The 19,648-nt window shown below is 43.9% G+C and overlaps 1 protein-coding gene across 2 annotated transcripts; it reads left to right on the top strand.

Annotated features, from left to right (window-relative positions):
* Positions 1 to 4,120: 4,120 nt before the first annotated feature.
* Positions 4,121 to 18,472, top strand: LOC107386299 (GTPase IMAP family member 8-like). 2 transcript variants are annotated; one of them, XM_070555620.1, is made up of 7 exons: positions 4,121 to 4,254; positions 4,423 to 4,476; positions 6,161 to 6,213; positions 9,367 to 9,420; positions 11,020 to 11,586; positions 13,173 to 14,351; positions 16,790 to 18,472. In XM_070555620.1, the coding sequence occupies exons 3-7, from the start codon at positions 6,204 to 6,206 to the stop codon at positions 18,328 to 18,330; spliced, it is 3,351 nt and encodes a 1,116-aa protein (XP_070411721.1). In that variant the 5' UTR covers positions 4,121 to 4,254; positions 4,423 to 4,476; positions 6,161 to 6,203; the 3' UTR covers positions 18,331 to 18,472. The 2 variants fall into 2 exon arrangements, with proteins under 2 accessions (XP_070411721.1, XP_070411722.1); XM_070555621.1 differs by lacking the exon at positions 4,121 to 4,254 and having other exon boundaries at positions 4,438 to 4,472.
* The last annotated feature ends 1,176 nt before the right edge of the window (positions 18,473 to 19,648 follow it).

A 19,648-nucleotide genomic window follows, 5' to 3' on the forward strand; every position in this document is an offset into this window, starting at 1 on the left:
TAAACAGGTGTCCCCCGGGACAAATGTCCTCCAAAGCAGATGGACAGTTTATCTTCTGACTCAACGTAAACAACAAAAACTAAAATCAATCAATCAAAGTTTGTTTGTTTAGCACTAAATGCAGCAATGTTGCCCAAAACTACAATAAAATGACAACAATCAGTTAAAAAGCATAAAAGAAGCACAAAAATAAAAAGCAGACACAAAGAGTCATAAAAACAGGACCACCCTGTCAGCCCAAGGTGTTGAAAGCTTCAGAGTAAAAACAAGCCTTCAGTAACTTTTTAAAAAGCAACAGATGATTTCTGCCTGATGGTGACTGGTAGGTGCTGCCACTGAGAAGGACCTGAACCCTCTTCTCTGTAGCCTCGTCCTAGGGTCAGCCGACCTCAGTCCACGAGATGGATCATAACGCGCGAGAAGCTCATGGAGATAGACCGGTGCAAGGCCATTCAAACATTCATAAGCCAGAACCAAAATCGTACTTTCCACACGGAACCTAACCGGAACCCAGTGCAGAGGGGCAAGAACGGGAGCGATGGGATCAAATCTACAGCACTCTGAGCTAGCTGCAACCTAGAAATACACGTTGGATTAATGCCGTGGTCATGACTATTGCAATAGTCTAAGTGAGATGTTATAAATGCGTCTCCAAATCGTTCTTAAGCAAAAAAAGTCTTCACCTAGTAAAGAAAAAAGCACGATCGACAACATCATTGACTTGTAAATCAAAGTTAAGCTGAGAATCTACCTAAACACCCAGATTAGACACCACATCTGTAGAGAGCCACCCTGTGCCAGCATGATTAACTCAGTCTTAGACTCAATAATCTGCAAGAAATTACAGCTCATCCAGTCCTTAAAGAGCAAGTCACCCTCAAATCAACTTTTTTTTGTTGATAAACGATATAAATGAGTGTCTAATTACTCTGTAGACACGTTCTGTCAGTAATTTGGCACTTTAGTTAATTTTAGTTAAAATTTAAATAATCTGCCTAAAACTGTCCGTGTTGTGCCGTTGTCAGGTAAAAACTCTGCCCTGTATTTGAATTTAAATCTGCCATCGCTATTGGCTAAGAGGTACACTATGATGTTAGATGGTACATTATGATGTCACAACGTCGTGTGTGCGTGTATTTGTTAGCGGCTCCGCCCTCTCGGTCTGCTAGCCAACTGCATTTGTTGCATTTTTCAAACAGGAAGTGGGAGTTGAGTAATAATCTGGTAGGGGTTGACTTGCTCTTTAAAGAGCAAGTCAACCCCTACCAGAGTCTAAGTTGAGTTTTAAATCCATTTGTTGATTTGATAAATGTAGTTTTTAATTCCTTTAATTCCCTTTTTAAGAATCGATCACAGCAGAGAAAACGGACCCGATCAGAACTTTTTTTTAGCTCCAGACAGAAACTCGGTGTTCCAGAGTTTCTTCACATTTTCATTAATCATGCTGTTAATCGTTTAAGAGAACTTGTAAAATTTGTCATTTACCATAAATATTAATTAAACCGGATGAAGTAATAAAGTTTTACTCACCACAGCTCATGTGGGCGGTTTGGTTGACGCACGCGTAGACGACGTCTCCGTCTGTTAAAGCACAAACAGCAACTTATTTGATCTTATTAAAGTTTTAACAACACAACAAACTTAATAATAAAGCATCAAATCACTGCTCAAAGAAACACGGAACATTATTATTATGGGATCATTTTAAAGAACAAATAAACAAATTAAACATTTATTTTAATTTAATAAAGCAAATGTCTTATTAACATAGATCAGGAGTGAAATAATAGCTTCATTTTATTTTTATTTTATCATGTAAAATGTTGTAAGTTCATAAAATCAAAAAGCAAACTTTCAAGAAAGAAACAGCTAATAAAACATATTTAAATAAGAAAAAACGAAACGAGAAAAACATTCAAACAAGAATAAAGATATGAAGTTGATCAATAATAATCTTGAAGCTGCAGTCTCCGAGCTGACCACCAGGTGTCACTAACGTACCCTCTGAATAAAAACAACACAGATGTGATTTTATAGATAAAAACATTTAAAATGTTTAATAACTTATAGTTTAACTAAAATGATTTTTTAATGATCCAACGTTCATACTGAATTATTGTTCACGTGGTAAAAGCCACCAGAACTGGATCCGACTTCCTGTAGGGAATTAAAACCAGACTTCCTTATTTCCTTCATAATAAAATCCCATTTAAATCCACTGAGAAAACAATGATCTGGTTCGAAAATAAAACACTCCTAAAAATTTTTTCGTAGTGAGCGGAACTTTTATATGATTGAAATTTTAAAATATAATGAATTTTTGTAAAGAAAATTTACAAAAATCTCTGCAAAATAACTTTTTAAACGTTAATTTAGATTCAAATTTATCCCCAACAGCCAAAAGTTCTTCTTCTCAATGGAAAATTGATGAATTTTCCCTTAAAAGAAAGAGGAGAAAATGCAAGAGGACAAAATAAACACCTAACAGTTAGATCATCATGTTTCATCTGAAGCTCCTGATGTGAAAACTCACCAGCAGCTGGAGAGAGAAACCAGGCTGCTGCCAGAACTGAAACAACAGTCAGACAGAAAACATCTGAATCCATCAGATTAAAACAGTTAAACGTTAAACTTCAGGCAGAAACGTTGACTTCAGCTGCAGAAAATGTTGGATTGAATAAAACAAAAGTAGAAACAACTAAAATGACAGAAAACTATAAATGTTGTGAATAAAATCTGAAAGGAGCATAAAGAAAAAGACATTTCTGCTGTTACTCACAGCCGAAGGCGACCAGCTTCACAGGGACCATGTTGGTGTCTCCTCTGTGTCCTGCTGAGGTCTAACGGTGGACGCAGCGTATTTATGTCCCCGTCCTGGACGCAGACATGCAGACGCCTGTCCCACCGCTGCAGGAACGCGGGGCCCCCTGCCCCAGATGTGATGATGAAAGGGTAAAATCCTGCAGAGCTGCAGGAGACACGTCCATAAATCCACAGGTTCCAGGAGCTCCGTGGCTCTGAGCCCCAGCTGCTCCTCATTCACCTCCTCGTCTCTCATCAGGAGCTCAGAACCTCAAGCAGAAACATCTGGATGAAGGAATGTGAGAGGAGACAACAACATGTTTGTGCATAAATCAGGATGTTTGGGTAAAAACAGACTGTTACCTGGAGTCGGAGTCCAGATCTTGAAGAAACTCTAGAAGGTTCTGATGAGCTCCTGAAGGTCTTTGTTGTGTTTTTCAATTTTCCTCCCGACTCTCTGAAACACCTGAGATGAAACTCTGGACTCCAGAAATATTTGGGAGGATTCAGAGAGAATGAACAGTCAGTCTCAGAGGACTGCATGGTGGTGCAGCGGGAAGGTTGCTGGTTCCAATCCCTGCTTTAGCCTAACTGCGTGGAGTTAGCTTGTTCTCCTCATGCATGCGTGGGTTTTCTCCTGGTTTCCTCCCACAGACCAGTAACATGGATGGCTTGTTTTGTCCCTATGACTGGGTGACTGTGTCTGTGTCACTGTGAAGGACTGGAGACCTGTCCAGGTGTAGCCCCGCCTCTCACCTGGAGACCTGTCCAGGTGTAGCCCCACCTCTCACCTGGAGACCTGTCCAGGTGTAGCCCCGCCTCTCACCTGGAGACCTGTCCAGGTGTAGCCCCACCTCTCACCTGGAGACCTGTCCAGGTGTAGCCCCGCCTCTCACCTGGAGACCTGTCCAAGTGTAGCCCCGCCTCTCTGGAGACCTATCCAGGTGTAGCCCCGCCTCTCACCAGGTGTAGCCCCGCCTCTCACCTGGAGACCTGTCCAGGTGTAGCCCCGCCTCTCACCTGGAGACCTGTCCAAGTGTAGCACCGCCTCTCACCTGGAGACCTGTCCAGGTGTAGCCCCGCCTCTCACCTGGAGACCTATCCAGCTGTAGCCCCACCTCTCACCTGGAGACCTGTCCAAGTGTAGCCCCGCCTCTCTGGAGACCTATCCAGGTGTAGCCCCGCCTCTCACCAGGTGTAGCCCCGCCTCTCACCTGGAGACCTTAGTGAGGATGAAGCAGGTCAGAAAATGAGTGAGACAGTAAATCTCAGCGTCTCCAGACCTTGTATTCATTTTGTTTGTTTACAGACGTAACAGGTGATGATGGCCTCCTCTTAAAACGTCCCAGCATGCACCTGGAGCCTCCTGCAGGTTCCAGAACCACCTCTGAGCTGAAGAAACATCTAAAGGAAACAGGAAGTTAAGCATTTATGAAATATCCAGCCTGTCAGGTGTGTGTTTTACGTTTATTTCACAAAGGATCTACTGGGATTTTAATAATAATAATTTAATACAAAAACATTAATCTCAGAAGCTGGACTGTGACTGTCATAAAGCCTTACTTTTACACCACTTCCTGCTTTGAGCCGCTCACTGTGACCTTTATTCTCTGTCCTCAGTTGGATTTTTATTGAATCTGCGTTTGGAGGAAAGACGGATCTGCAGCCATGTAGGTGAGTTTAAACTTGTCTGGAGTTTTCAGACATCTTTAAACCTGATATTTGTCCAAGAACGAGACAAAAATCTACTTTTTTTTGTCTCGTTGGCGACAAAGAGACAAAACCCATAAAACTCAGGTTAACATGTCGTCAGGTGAGTTCACATATATGAGGTGATAAAACAGGTTGGCGTCAGAAACAAGCAGAATTTCTGTTTAAAATCCAGATTTGTGTGTTTAGAGACGAGTTTCAGATTTAAACATGATTTAAATCTGAGTTTATTATAATTTAATTCACCGTATCAGAGTCCAAACTGAGAGTTTTGTAAGATGAGTTGATGCTCTCTAAAGTGAAACTTTAATATTCATAACAAAATACAGACACGTTAAATGTTTTACATTATTTGTTAAAGTGTGAAGTTTTCTTTTTGCTCTCAGCTGATTTTGAAAAGTTTGATTTAAAAATCAGCTGATTAAAATCTGTCAGGTTTTATTCTGAAACACTAACATCTGTGTGAGAATATTTAAACTTCAGCTGCTAAAAAGGATCAGAGACGCTGAAGGTACGTTACATTCACCCACCGGCCACTTTATTAGGTACACAATTACTAATCAGCCAATGAGATGGCAGCATTTGTTTGCATCATCTAAGACCTGCTGATGTTTGAACTGGAGAGGAAAGAAGAATCAGGGGTCTTCAAACCCAGCATGGTTGTTGGTACCCGACAGGCTGGATAAGCAGTGGTTCCTGCAGAACCAGAACATCTGCTCCAGATGGACCCCAGCAGCAGGAGACCACGCCGGGTGTTGCTCCTGACAGGGCTGCCAAAGGTGCATCTACCTGAGCAGCGCACTGCGTGACGTCACACTCCCCTAGCTACAGCGCTGCAAACTGGTGAAGTGGTGCCCTCCAGTGGCAAAAACCTGAAACTACACTCTGATAAACCGTTTAGAAGAGAACGTTTTAGCTTCCTGGTCTCAATGAAGCTGGAGAAAATCCAACTTTTTGTTTTGTCTGCTTGGGAGTATTAATGTGATGATGGAGGAGGAGGAGGAGGAGGAGGAGGAGGAGGAGGAGGAGGAGGAGGAGGAGGAGGAGATGGAACTACATTAATCAAGTTACGCACTTCCTGCCTCTCATAATAAAACGTTCGGTCCTTTTGGTATCTTCTGTACGTTCATTCTGTGTATCTTTTTAAACACAAACAATTCTGTGTTTACAAAGAAAGCAACGCACGACCTTTGGCCGTAGCATCAGGGGAAGTCGCTCCAACGCGATAACAACATCACAGCTCGTCAAACAACCAGCCGTGCAAAAAGAAACCAGCAGGAGGATCACCTTTAGAGAGAGACTCGCATCTTGTCTTGTTTTGTTAGATTTTGTGAAGATCAGCGAAACAAGCACATCTATTAAAGGGATGTCTGAGGAGACACAAGCCTTACTGTCATTCATCCACTCATCACAGACCACTGGGGCTCCTGCATCATCAAATGAACTCCAGAAAGGATAAAAGACGTTCTCAGCCAGACTAATCAGGTCATCTTTGCTGAACCTAATGCTCTCTGGAATGAAAACTAAAACCAGCTGTTGAGAATCAGAATTTAGAATGAGATATTTTTATGTTAATACTACTCAGTACTACTACTATGTCCGTTTACACTACTTTTGTAAAATGAATGCATTTTGTGTTTATTTCCAGCGTCGACCCTTTAGATCAAAGCTGTTTCCAGTGAAGTGCCGTCATGGCAGCTGGTGAGTTTTATGACTGAAGGATGACTGAATCATATTTAAACTGTCAGCAAAACTTTTTATTTGGTCCCACCGGCTGAAGCTGGGGTTCTGACACAAAATCACAAAACACACAAACTACCAGCAGAACCAGGATCAGCTGACCAGAGTTTCTTCAGCTCCAGCAGGAAGTTCATCTTCTGTTGGTTCTGGAGGAAACAGCTGGTAGCTCTGATGGGTTTAGCATCATAATCTACAGGCTTAGACTGCTGGAGGACGCACTCGACTACTTTCTTCTACAATTTGCTCTTTAACTGTATTATTTCCTGCAATTTCAGCTGTTAACTTTATTTTCTCTCTAAGTGTTTTTCTCCCCAGAAGAAGCTACAACGATGTTCTGCTGAGCTGTGGTGGCCTCATGGAGGGGGCCATCGGCTAGCACACTGCTGCTAACCACTTAAACATTCTCCCTCTCCTGATAATAACTTTTTACTCCCTTTGACATTGGATGTGCTACTACTACACTGTAACCCCGAATAAGTTCACTGAACTCAAAATTTATGAGGAAACTGATTACCTAATATTTTTAAGTTAACTTATCTAAAAACTATAAGTTTACCATAACTTAAAAAATATGACCTGAATAAAATCAAAGCATTTAACTACCTCCAACCTATAACTTGGTACTTAAAGAGCAAGTCACCCCCAAATCAACTTTTTTTTTCTGATAAACTATATAAATGTGTGTCTAATCGTGCTGCAGACACGTGTAGTCAATAGTTTTGCACTTTGGTGCATTTTAGTTAAAATTTAAAGAGCAAGTCACCCCCAAATCACATTTTTTTTGCTGATAAACTATATAAACGAGTGTCTAATCATGCTACAGACACGTGTAGTCAATAATTTGGCAGTTCAGTGCATCTTGGTTAAAATTCAAATATTCTGCCTAAAACTGTCAGTGTTGCACCGTCGTCAGGGAAAAATTCTGCACTGTATTTGAATTTAAACCTGCCACCGCTATTGGCTAAGAGGTATGCTATGATGTCATCTGGTATATTATGATGTCATAATTCCATTGTGAGCCTGTGTGTGTTTGTATTTGTTAGCGGCTCCGCCCTCTCGGTCTGCCAAGCAACAGCATTTGTTGCATTTTTCAAACATGAAGTGGGAGTGAAGTACGTTTCTTGTAGGGGGTGACTTGCTCTTTAAATGTTCTGCCTTAAACTGTCAGTGTTGTGCCGTTGTCAGGTAAAAACTCTTCACTGCATTTGAATTTAAATCTGCCACCGCTATTGGCTAAGAGGTATGCTATGATGTAAACTGGTACATTATGATGTCACAATGTCGTGAGTGTGTGTATTTGTTAGTGGCTCCACCCTCTCGGTCTGCTAGGCAACAGCATTTGTTGCATTTTTCAAACATGAAGTGGGAGTGAAGTACGCTTCTTGTAAGGGGTGACTGGCTCTTTAAGCAACTTACAAAGTTTAATTTCACTAAACTTGCATATTTTATTTTATTTGAACTTTATTACGTGTTTTTACTAACTTAAATAATATAACTTATATGAACTCTAACTAAGGAACCCTAACCCAAATAAGTTGAATTTACTTAAAAATGACAATGTGGCAGGCTGGTGAAGGCAGTAACTAGCACCAGATCATGGCTCACACACCCATAAATGCTAACAGCCAATGAAAGTGGAACACTCAAAGTCAAGTCAAGGGCGTCTGGTGTGAACAACCACAGTATTATCAACAATGGGACAGCACAGCCGTACAGCATTACTTTGACCAACCTCCTCACTTATGGAGCGAACATGATACAAAAAGTAACACCACATCTGCAACACTGAAGGAAATAATCACTGAGAACAACAATCCTCCACAATAAACATGCATAAACACCCCCAAATAGAGCAAAATAACTGAAAACACGACTACCCACAATGCACCCCCACCACCAGTTATTTATTGTTCCTGAAATCCAACAACATTGCTAGTTTGTGGTTGTTTTTCTTGTAAATCCACAAATATTTAAAATAATATACAAGTCTGTTTATCAGACACACTTTATGGTTGACGTAAAGATGAATGGAATAATATAGAAACATAAAATAATAAACCAATCATTTTTTTGGTTAACATTACTCATTAAAGTTCAGTTGTCCTTTATTGATTAATTTAAGTTTGTTTACTTAAAAAAAGAAGTAGTTCAGGTTAATTAAAACGTTTGAGTTCTATGTACTTAAAACAAGGAAAAAGTTGAACAAGCTCAAGACATTTGAGTTCTAAAAACATTTTTAAATTATGAGTTTAATCTACTCAATATATTTGATTATTTGAACTTTTGGGTTTACAGTGACCCGTTTAATTATAGACCCACTAGGATAAATACAATAAAGTTTATCTCTCACCAAATAGAATATTTACTAAGAAATCACAATGTAACCATAGAAATGCTTGGTATATATGTTGTGTGCGTGTGTGTTTGTGTGTGTATACACTTGTATTTATAGGTTTATGTGGACAAATTTGAACTTTAACCTGTAGTGTGTGGACATTTTCACATTGTAGGACATCTGGCTGGTCCTCACAATGAAAAAATACCCTAAACGTGGTTTTAGAGATACGGTGTAAATTAACTTTGTTCAGGTTAGGGTTAGGAATGGAACAGCATTGGTTATGGTTATGGTTAGGGTTAGGCTTGATACAGTCACAACAATGGAAAAAAATGAGTGGAAGTCAATGGAGGGTCTACAAAAGAATATAAATACAAGTGTGTGTGTGTGTGTGTGTGTGTGTGTGTGTTTGCTCTGTCTTCTTCATCCCCAGTGAGTCGTGGAGGATGGCTGCTTATACTGAGCCAGGGTCCTCTGGAGGTTTCTTCCTGTTAAAAGGGAGTTTTCCTCTCCACTGTCGCTGCATGCTTGCTTAGTATGAGGATTGCTGTAAAGACACTGACACTAGTCAGTGACTTGATGCAACCTGCTGGTTTCCTTATATAGGAAACTTGTTAATGATTGGCTTAATGGACTGACCTGTGTTGGAATGTTTACTATGTGAAGTGCCTTGAGACGACTCTTGTTGTGATTTGGCGCTTTATAAATAAACTTGAATTGAATTTGCTAGTTTTACAGTCAGCAGGAAGGTCATTCGTCATCTTTCTGCTCTCTCACAGGTAAACCCCATCCTTTGAGCCGGATGAGTAGCAAAGACTTTATTCCACCTTCAAGTGAGTCTTTAAAACAGCAAAGTGCTTTTAATAACCCCTCAAGATGCTTTACAACACAATCAGTTCTTCACCCACACACACTGGTGGTGATGAGCTACAGCATAGCCACAGCTGCCCTCGGGTGCTCTGACAGAGGTGAGGCTGCTGAGTGCCTCTGACAACCACCAGCAGGTAAGGTGGGTGAAGTATCTTGCCCAGGGACACGACGACTGCAGCAGATGGGGCTTGAACCCCCAACCACCTGGTCACTGAGCAGTCACTTAACTCCTTAGCCAGCATCGCCCAAGGTCTTTAAAAATCCCAATCTGCACTAAAACACAAAATCCATCCACATCCAGCATTGTTTCCAGTGATGAACATTTTTATCTTCATATATGAAATTAGTTTAAATCTGCAGATATGAGGATATGGATGTATTAAAAGTGCGTTTCAGAGAAAAAACACTCCATGAAATAAAATGTATTTAATATAAAACAGAAGCTCCACCTGTTCTATTATTATAGGAGAAGTATTACACATATCTGACATTTTACATCCTTTCGTGCTGTTGTGGGGGTTGCTTTGCCTCTGTAAACTCTCTAATCTATTTGTTTGGGTTTAGGGATAAATATGAACAGTTTCAAAAGGTCCCCCATTGTGACATCACAATAAGGGAAATTAGCATAAAACACCCCCCTCACCTTTAGACGCTGGATGAGCAGCAGCTTTACCCCTCCTTTCCACCGGAGCCGTCAGCAGCACGTTACTGCAGCAGCACGTCTTGCTCGCGTAAGCTGCTGCTTGGCCCTTCCCACGAGACGCGAAGCAGCAGGGGAGCAGCTGTCACCGACCGAGCACAAAGTCACACGAGTGACTTTGTCAGTAAACACAACAACAAGCAGGAGAAAACTACATTATGGCTCTAAAAGGTTTGTGTTTTATGTTCTGTCCGTTTTATAATCGACAATGCGGACCTGAAAAACAAAGGAGACCGCTAGCTAGGTGATAACTTCTCACAGGGCCGCACATTTAGCAACTTTTTTTTTAAAGTAAAGCAACCGGAGGCAGTACGTTTGTTTATTCTGAAAATCTCGGGAAGCTTCGCTCCGTTTCCGCGTCCGATTTCCCATCTTTCCTTCCCCAAAAATGACAAACTTGACCCGTTTCAGAGGCGTCGCGCATAGAAAATAGAACCGGCGCATAAGGGCCGTGACATGCTGCTCCTGAGACGCGGCCGACTCGCTCTGTCGACGGCTGCTGACGACTCCGGTGGAAAGAAGGGGTTACTCTCAGCCCCTCACAGTTATCCAAACTCCTCCCCTCATAACAGCCAATCAGGAGGAGGGTGGGTGTGGTCAGCAACAGCTTGTTTTCCTAGAGTGGCAGAGCCCTAAAACAGCTAATTCTGGAAGGTACTGAAAATGCTAAAATTGCTTTAAATGAGAGGGATTTAGTGCAAAAATCTGAATGAACATGTTTAATCTCGACAATAAAACTATTACATCTTCTAAAGCCACATCAGCTTTAACAGCAGTCTTCCTTCAGGTTTAAGACCAAACTCAAACCAGAATGTCCTAACCTTAACGTTTTCTAATGACTCTTCATCTGTTTGTGTTTCAGTGTCGCTGAGGTTTGTTCTCATCGGGAACAGCTGGTCTGCAAAATGTTTGTTTGGAAACGTCCTCCTGGGACAAAGCAGGTTCCTCAGGGAGGAAGAACCAGAAAGCTGCGTGAGCGTCAGAGGGCAGGTGAAGGAGAGAGACCTGGTCCTCATTAACACTCCCAACCTGCTGCTCCCCAGCACCTCCCAGAACAAACTCACCCAACTTATCAAACACTGCGTGAGACTTTCTGCTCCCGGACCCCATTTGTTCCTGCTGGTTCTGGAATCTGAGACCTTCACTGAGGAGCAGAATGTCCGGCTCAGAAAAATCCTTGAATATTTCAGTGGGCAGTCTTTTGCCCACTCAGTGGTGATGGAGCCAAACCTCAGGGATGCAGGTGACTGGGTAAACTACATGAACCAAAGGACCTTAGAGGGCCTGGTGAAGGAGTGCAGAGGACATTTTTTATGGAAGAAGACCACTGAACCTTCTGAGCTGCTGCACTTTCTGGAGAAAACAGTGAAAAACAATGAAGATCAGCATGTGAGCTGTGGCCCATTAACCTCTGACCCTTCAGCTACTGGTAAGTGTGTGAAACTCGGTCTGGTACAGATTGGAGCATAAAGAAAGCCACGTAATGCCAAAGGTCATCAGGCATTACACTACCCGCCCAGCCATCTTCATTTTGCCCAAGGAACAGTGTGCTTACCAAACCAAAACAAAAGCTCTGTTTACAACCATCTCTCCGTGAGGCAGCCTTACAGGTTGAAACAAATAACGGTTGTTTGGGTCTGAAAAAGGCGGTTCTATGCTGCTAAAACGTGTTCTGCTGTAAGATCTGGCTTGATCTCCCAAGAGGTGTTCAGTTAGCGTTTTTGGCTGGAACTCGTGAATAGAGTGTGTCTCTATCTTTTAACGTCTGTGTTGGACCAATCAGAGAGCAGGAAAAATGTAGGAGGCGTTATCAAAGCGTGTGTCCGAATCCACGGGTAGGATGCTCATGAGTACGGGTCCTCGCCGGGTCCTTGCTAGGCCGCTAAGACCGGAACCCAGCGGCTCTGAATTCGGACAGTCTGGCCTTCACCTCTACGGTGGCCCGTAGGTCCCGTCACCGGCCGTGGCGGCAGCTACACGCAAAGGAAAAATGCTAAAGCTAGCGAAAATGGAGCAGGAATATTAAGGAGCTACAACGGCTTATGTATTTATGTTTATGTTTATGTATTTAGCAGACGCTTTGGTCCAAAGCGACTTACAAGTGATAATTGGCACGTTGCCCTTGAGGCTAACAACAACAATAACAACAACAATAACAACTTGACATCAATCTGTCAATATGTAGGTTTCTCTATAGGAGCGTCCAATAGAGAGTGGGAGGGGCCACAGATCTGCCCCCCAAAGATGCGTAGGAGATGGAGGGAACTCCAAGTCTCAGAGATTCAGGAGCTGCCCCAGAGCGGAGGAACCCCAGGGAGACTGTGACCAGAAAAGCCCCCGCCCCCCTCGAGAGGCGCAGAGGATCGCCCCGGGGGGCCACAACCAGCAGCCGGCAGAGTCCCGGGAGACGAGCCAAACTGGTGACCAGCATGAGGGGTAGGAGCCAAACTGGTGACCAGCATGAGGGGAGGATTCAAACGGGTAACCAGCATGAGGGGGAGGAGCCAAACTGGTGACCAGCATGAGGGGGACGAGCCAAACTGGTGACTAGCATGAGGGGGAGGAGCCAAACTGGTGACCAGCATGAGGGGGAGGAGCCAAACTGGTGACCAGCATGAGGGGGAGGAGCCAAACTGGTGACCAGCATGAGGAGGAGGAGGAGGAGGAGCTAAACTGGTGACCAGCATAAGGGGGAGGAGTCAAACTGTTGTGGTTGTGTATAGATCTTCCACACACAGCTGAGGCTCCTGATGGTAAATAAAGAAAGAAGGTTCCGTCATCAACTTCCACCAACAGGAAGACATCAGAGCAGGATTAGCACATGTGAACCACCCACTTTTTCTCTGTGTCATGTGTTCCCCAGATGTACGATCCATACGCATCCTAATAACAAAGTTCCCTAATCAGAGTTAACACTAAATGGGCATTTAATGAATATTTAAAAACTTGTTTTGGAGTAATTTTATTTTAAAAATCTATAATTAAATGTTACAGAGTTTTTTTTTCATGTTGCAGATTCTGCCTTCAGAATTGTTTTATTTGGGAAAAGTGAACAAAAAAAGACCATAGTTGGAAACCTCCTCATCAGTAAAACAGGAGCACTCTTCCAGAAAAGTTCCCTTTCTACGAGGTGTGATGTCATCAGCGGCGTGTGGAGAAGCGACTCAATGACGGTGGTTAAAACCCCAAACTTCTTCAGAATGTCAGACGAAGCAATCAGAGAAGAAATGAGGAGATGCGTGGACTTTTGTCGACCGGGTCCAAATGTTCTGCTGCTGCTGATGAAACCTTCTACGTTCACACACAGGAAGAAACAAGTCCTCTTATCGATCTTCTGGCTGTTCGAACAGGACGCTTTTAAACACTCGATGGTCATCAAGACTCATGACCTGAAGGAATGTCAGTCGGTCAATCAGCTGATCAACAACTGTGATGGAAGACAGTTTAACCTGTCTGAAGACAACCAGACAACCCTGAGGGAGAAGGTCAGGTCCATTGTGAGCAAGAACAGAGAATCCTTCCTGACTCTAGCTGGAGAGAACCAAAGACCAGAAATCAAACCGATCAGACGTCATCTAAACCTGGTCCTGTGTGGGAGGAGAGGAGCCGGGAAGACCTCAGCAGCCAAGGTCATCTTAGGTCAGACAGAGCTTCAGTGGGTCTCCAGCTCCTCAGAGTGTGTTAGAAACCAGGGAGAGGTGTGTGGACGGTGGCTTTCTCTGGTGGAGCTGCCTGCCTTGTATGGAAAAGCTCCGCAGGAAGTGATGGAGGAGTCATTCAGGTGTATCTCCCTCTGTGATCCTGAGGGTGTCCATGCCTTCCTCCTGGTCCTGCCTGTGGGTCCCCTCACTGATGAAGACAAGGGAGAGTTACAGACCATCCAGGACACATTCAGCTCTGACTTCACCATGATTCTGTTCACCGTGGACTCAGATCCCACAGCTCCAGCTGTAGTTGACTTCATCAGAGGAAGCAGAGACATCCAGGAGCTCCGTGAGAGCTGTCGAGGAAGATCTGTTGTTCTCAACATCAGGAACCAGCAGCAGGTCCCAGATCTGTTGGAGGCGGTGGAGAAAAGAATGAGATCTAACAAGTTTCGAAACTCCTTCACAACAGAAACATTTTCCTATCTTCAAATGTGTAAAGAGAACGACGAGAAGATTTCTAGTCAGCAGGCAGAACTCAAGCCTGACAGTGAGTAGACCACAGCTTCATCATTACTCTCTAAAGGCAAGGCAGCTTCATTTTACAGCACATTTCACACATAGAGGCACCTACATGTGCTTTCCATTAGCAAGAACATTAAAATCACTGAGGTGACACAATTAAAATAAACACAAGATCAATTTAGATTTAACAATAAAAAAGACAAAGTTAAAGTCGAAGGGCGAGCGGTGACAGCGCAGAAGGTGCAGCAGAACATTCATTCAAAGGCTGCTGGAAACATGAAGGTTTTCACTGATGCAAACGTTAGAGTTGGGGAACATTTCAGGTCACGAGGAAGCCGATTCCATCTGTGAGCAGCCTAGTGGCTAAAAGCAGCTTCACCCTGTTAGGTTCTGACTCGGTTCTACCAGCTGACTTGTTTCCTACAGACCTCAGAGTCCTGCTGGGCGTGTGAACAGGAAGGAGACCCGACATGTGTTCTGGTCCCATGCCACTGAGTGATTTATAAACCAGTAGAAGCACTTTGAAATGGATTCTGTAGTATACTGGTAACCAGATTTAAGAACAGGAGGGATGTGCTCCGTTCTCTTGGTTCTGGTTAAGACTCTCGCAGCAGCTTCTGAATCAGCTGCTGTTGACCAGTTAAAAGACCATTGCAATAGTCCAGCCCGCTGGAGATGAATGCATGAATGAGTTTCTCCAGGTCTTGTCTGGACACGAGACATAAAGGACCCGTCTGACTTCACGCATCTGCCTCATGTGATGTCATTCAAATCAAATCACTTTTATTGTCACGTCGCATGTGCAGGTACACTGGTACAGTACATGCGAGTGAAATTCTTGTGTGCGAGCTTCACAGCAACAGAGTTGTGCAAAAATACAGTAACGTAAAAACAAGCAAAATATAAAAATGGCTAATCTAAATATACAAATGAATAAAGTAAACAATAAGATAAGAGATATAAAATATACAGAGGTTGGCATTAATGTACAGTATGGAGCGTGTAATGTTGGAGTTTCAGTAGTGAGGGTGAGGTGTCTGTGAAGTGTTCAGCAGTCTGATGGCCTGATGGAAAAAGCTGTCTCTCAGTCTGCTGGTTCTGGACCGGATGCTGCAGAACCTCCTTTCTGATGGAAGTAGTCTGAACAGTTTATGGCTGGGGTGACTTGAGTCCTTGATGATCCTCCCCGCTTTCCTCAGGCACCGCTTCTTATAGATGTCCTGGAGGGAGGGAAGCTCACCTCCAATAATCCTTTCAGCACACCGCACTACTCTCTGGAGAGCTTTGCGGTTGTAAGCGGTGCTGTTGCCATACCAGGCGGAGATGCATCCAGTGAGGATGCTCTCAATGGCACAGCGATAGAAGGTCCTGAGGATGCGGCGGCTCATGCCAAATCTTTTCAGTCTTCTGAGAAAGAAGAGGCGCTGCTGTGCCCTCTTCACTGTATTTTCCGTGTGCACTGACCACGTAAGATCCTCTGCCAGGTGAACTCCAAGGAAACGGAAACTGCTCACCCTCTCCACAGCGTCGCCGTTGATGGTGATGCATGTTCATGTTGTTGCATCACTGAGATCTGGTACCAGTAGCACGCTGCAGACTCACAGCTCAGAACAAAGAGAGAATACCAACTTTGCAAAGGATTATGGGCTAGTTTGGGGGTGCTGTCCACGTTAGTGTCATTATAACAAATAAATAATCAAACACAAGTTTTTTGTGTAAATTCTACATAACAGGAACACGTAAAAATATTAACACCTGTGTAGAGATCAGCGAGAGTAATGATCTCCCCTACCGGTGTCACGTTTAGGAGGGCAGGGCCCAAATTGCAGAACCCAGGATGACACGAGGCAGGAGTGGATATGTAAAGTAAAAATCCTTTATTTTGAGGAAGAACAAAAATAAATCCAAATGGCAGGGAGCCAAAATCCAAAAAGCCAGGGAGCCAAAAAACACCAGAGGAACGAGCAGACTGACAGAACAAATAACGCTGACAAACAACAATGGACCGACAAGAACAATGAGACAAGGAGGGCTTGTATAGACAGGGAGGAGCAATTAGGGAAACAGGAAGCAGGTGTGTGGAGTGAGGCTGGAGGGAAGGCAGGTGACAACAATTATCTGGATGGGGAAGAGAACCAGTGGAGGGCAGATAAACCTGACAGTATCTAAAACACAAAACTAAACCTAAAGACTAAGGGAAGAACTCACACAAACACATACACATACTGACACACACAAACTCATACACACATACAATGAACTGGGGAACAAGAGGCTGGGGCTACAACTTAAAACACACAACAGAGATGCAGACAAAGGACACATGAGGGCGCCATGAAACACAAAAGGAGAACCTGGAGTGGGAACTGGAGGGGCTGGGGAACAAAGGGACACAGAACATGACAACCGGAGCTCTTATAAAAGGACCAGTGCTTGCTAATTATGCCTCTTCTTCTCTTCCAGGTGGTAAAAAGAGTCCAGAGAGTCTCCGGATTGTTCTGATCGGGAAGACCGGCTGTGGGAAAAGCACTTCAGGAAACACCATCCTGGGAAGAGACGAGTTCCGAGCCGAAGCGTCGCAACATTCAGTCACTAAGCGTTGTCAGAAAGCACAGGGCGAGGTGAACGGTCGCGCCGTCACCGTGGTGGACACTCCGGGTCTGTTCGACACGAAGCTGAGCCTGGAAGAACTAAACGAGGAGCTGATGAAGTGCATCAGTCTTCTGGCTCCCGGACCACACGTCTTCCTGCTGGTCTTAGAAATCAGCAGGTTTACGAAAGAGGAGGAGGACACGTTAAAGCTGGTCAGGAAAGTCTTTGGGAAGACCTCTGAGAAGTTCACCATCGTCCTTTTCACTAAAGGAGACACTTTAGAGTATCAGTCAATGTCTGTAGAGAAATACATCGAAACAGGCGATGACTTCATTAAGGGTCTGATCGCCGACTGTGGAAGGAGGTACCACATGTTCAACAACTACGACAAACACAGCAGACCTCAGCAGGCCACTGAGCTGCTGGAAAAGATTGAGATGATGGTGAAGGAAAACGGCGGTGGATGCTTCACCAATCAGATGCTGCGAGAAGCAGAAGCAGCAATCCAGAAGGAAGTGGCGACAATCCTGCAAAGCAGAGAAGAAGAAATCCAGCGTGAGCTGAGAAAGCTTCAAATCCGACAGGAAAACGAAGTGAAGGCGGTGAAGATGAGGATGGCAGAACAAAGAGAAGAGCAGAGAGAACTTCTGGAGCAGCTGGAGAGGAAAATCCAGAATATGAGTGAAAGGACGAAAGAAGAAAAAAAGAGAGAAGAAGAAGAGGAGGAAGAGAAGATGAAACAGGAAGTTGATGAACAGCACGAGTGGGAAAAAAATCTAAAAACCTTAGAAGAAAAAATCGGTTCAACATCAGGTTTGGAGGAGAGAAGGTCACTGCAGCAGATGAGAGAAGGTCTGTGTAAACTACAAGAAAACAGGAAGAAGGACCAGAAGGAATCCTGGGATAGACGTAAAAAAGAGAAGGAAGACAGAGAGAAGACAGCTGAATCAGAGCTCCGACAGCTCCAGATGGAACACCGTCAGACCAAACGCAAACACGCAAATCAGATGGAGAAGGAAGAAGACCATCTCAGAGAGTTGGAGGAAAAACACGAGAAGGAAAGTCACAACGTAAAGAAGAGATACGAAGAGGAGGCCAGAGCAAAAGCCGAAGAGTTCAACGACTTCAGAGGAAAGTACGGCAGCAACTTCGCCGGTTTGATGGAGGAACACAGGGAGGAGGTCCAGAGTCTGGAGACCAAACACCACAAACAGATCCAGGAGACGGAGGAGAAGTTCAGAAAAGAGGCCAGGCTGCTGCAAAACCTGTTGAATTACAAAGAAGGACAGTTAAAGGAGGAACTCGAACAGAAAGAGAGACAACTGAAGGAAATGGAGGAGTTAAAGACGACTCAGGAGGAAGAATTAAGCTCCATGCAGAAAAAATACAAAAATAAATGTGAGATTCTGTGAAAACACGCCTAAAATAACAAGACTGCTGCTAGCATTCATGCTACATGTAGCAGCCCCGAGGACACATGGATTCAGACGTGTTTGTTCCTCCGATGCTTCCTTCAGTCAGGTGTGAATGCGACCCAAACCAGCGACCGGAGGAACTCTGGTAAATCCCACACCTGCATTAGCTTTGGTTCCCTTTCACCAAGCACCCCTGAGAGGGGACCAAACCTGGACCAGCTCACACAGTTCCCACTGACCAGACGTCTACAAGCACCACATCTGCCTGACGGACACTTCCTGCCTCACATGTTGGCTTGCTTCTTTTCTTTTTACCCAGAATTCACTTTGTTCGCCTCTTTTCTTTATTTGCTTACAAACATCCTGAGATTCATGTTTTAGACCAAAGTTGGGATAAGTCTGCACCTGCTCAAAGTGGGCCACGCCCCCTCTGGTCCAAATGGGTCTCGAGTTTCTTACAGACACAAACCATCAATGAGCCAAAGAGGAAGTGATGTAGAACCCAGTGCATTTTGGGTAAGAAAGACTAAGGCCGTGTTCGAGATGAGCCAGTTCTGCGCATGCTAGATTTGTGTCCGACTCAGGGGCGTGTCCAGGGGGTGGCCTGGGGTAGCACATGCCACCTTTGGAATCTGATAGGCCACCCCACTGAATTCCCATTAAATAGACTTGTCTACAAAATGCTTGGGGTAGAAAAAAAATCATAACCATTGGTGCCTCCCATGCATAAAGAAGTGCCACCCCATTTTAAAAGACCTGGGCACGCCACTGGTCCGACTTGACGCCGGCTTGCTCTGATGTCATGCCTACGTAGGCAACGATAACGGCCGCAGAGTCTGAAGCAGCGAAACCTAGGGCATGACGGGAAACACCTGGATCTAAGATCTAATTGGTTCACATTCTGATTCAAACATCGGGTGGTAGACATTAGTTGCTCACATGTAATCTGCAAATCATGTTACGTTGATGATGACAACTACGTAGGCCAGAAAGAGAAGTTTTTCTTTTGTCACGTTTCCTGTAAGCACAGTAAAACTACAGCTGATTATTACAGTCATGTCTCCATATGCACATGTTTATAATACATGACGTCCACAAACATGTGAGGGTGTGTTTCCGTTGCTAACAGGCATCAGAATTTATGCTATTATGAACGCTAATCCATCTCAGGGAAAACTCCGAAATTTCATCTGGAAAAATCATATCAGAATTTAAGAAAGTCTTTGCTGCCCATGATTGAGACTCTTATTGTGAAGGATTAAAGGAAGTCCTGAGTTCCTACATGGATACTGCTGCAGAAGAAGTCATCTGAAAG

This window comes from Nothobranchius furzeri, chromosome 10 (genome assembly GCF_043380555.1).
Source record: "Nothobranchius furzeri strain GRZ-AD chromosome 10, NfurGRZ-RIMD1, whole genome shotgun sequence".
In the NCBI taxonomy this organism is placed as follows: Eukaryota; Metazoa; Chordata; class Actinopteri; order Cyprinodontiformes; family Nothobranchiidae; genus Nothobranchius; species Nothobranchius furzeri.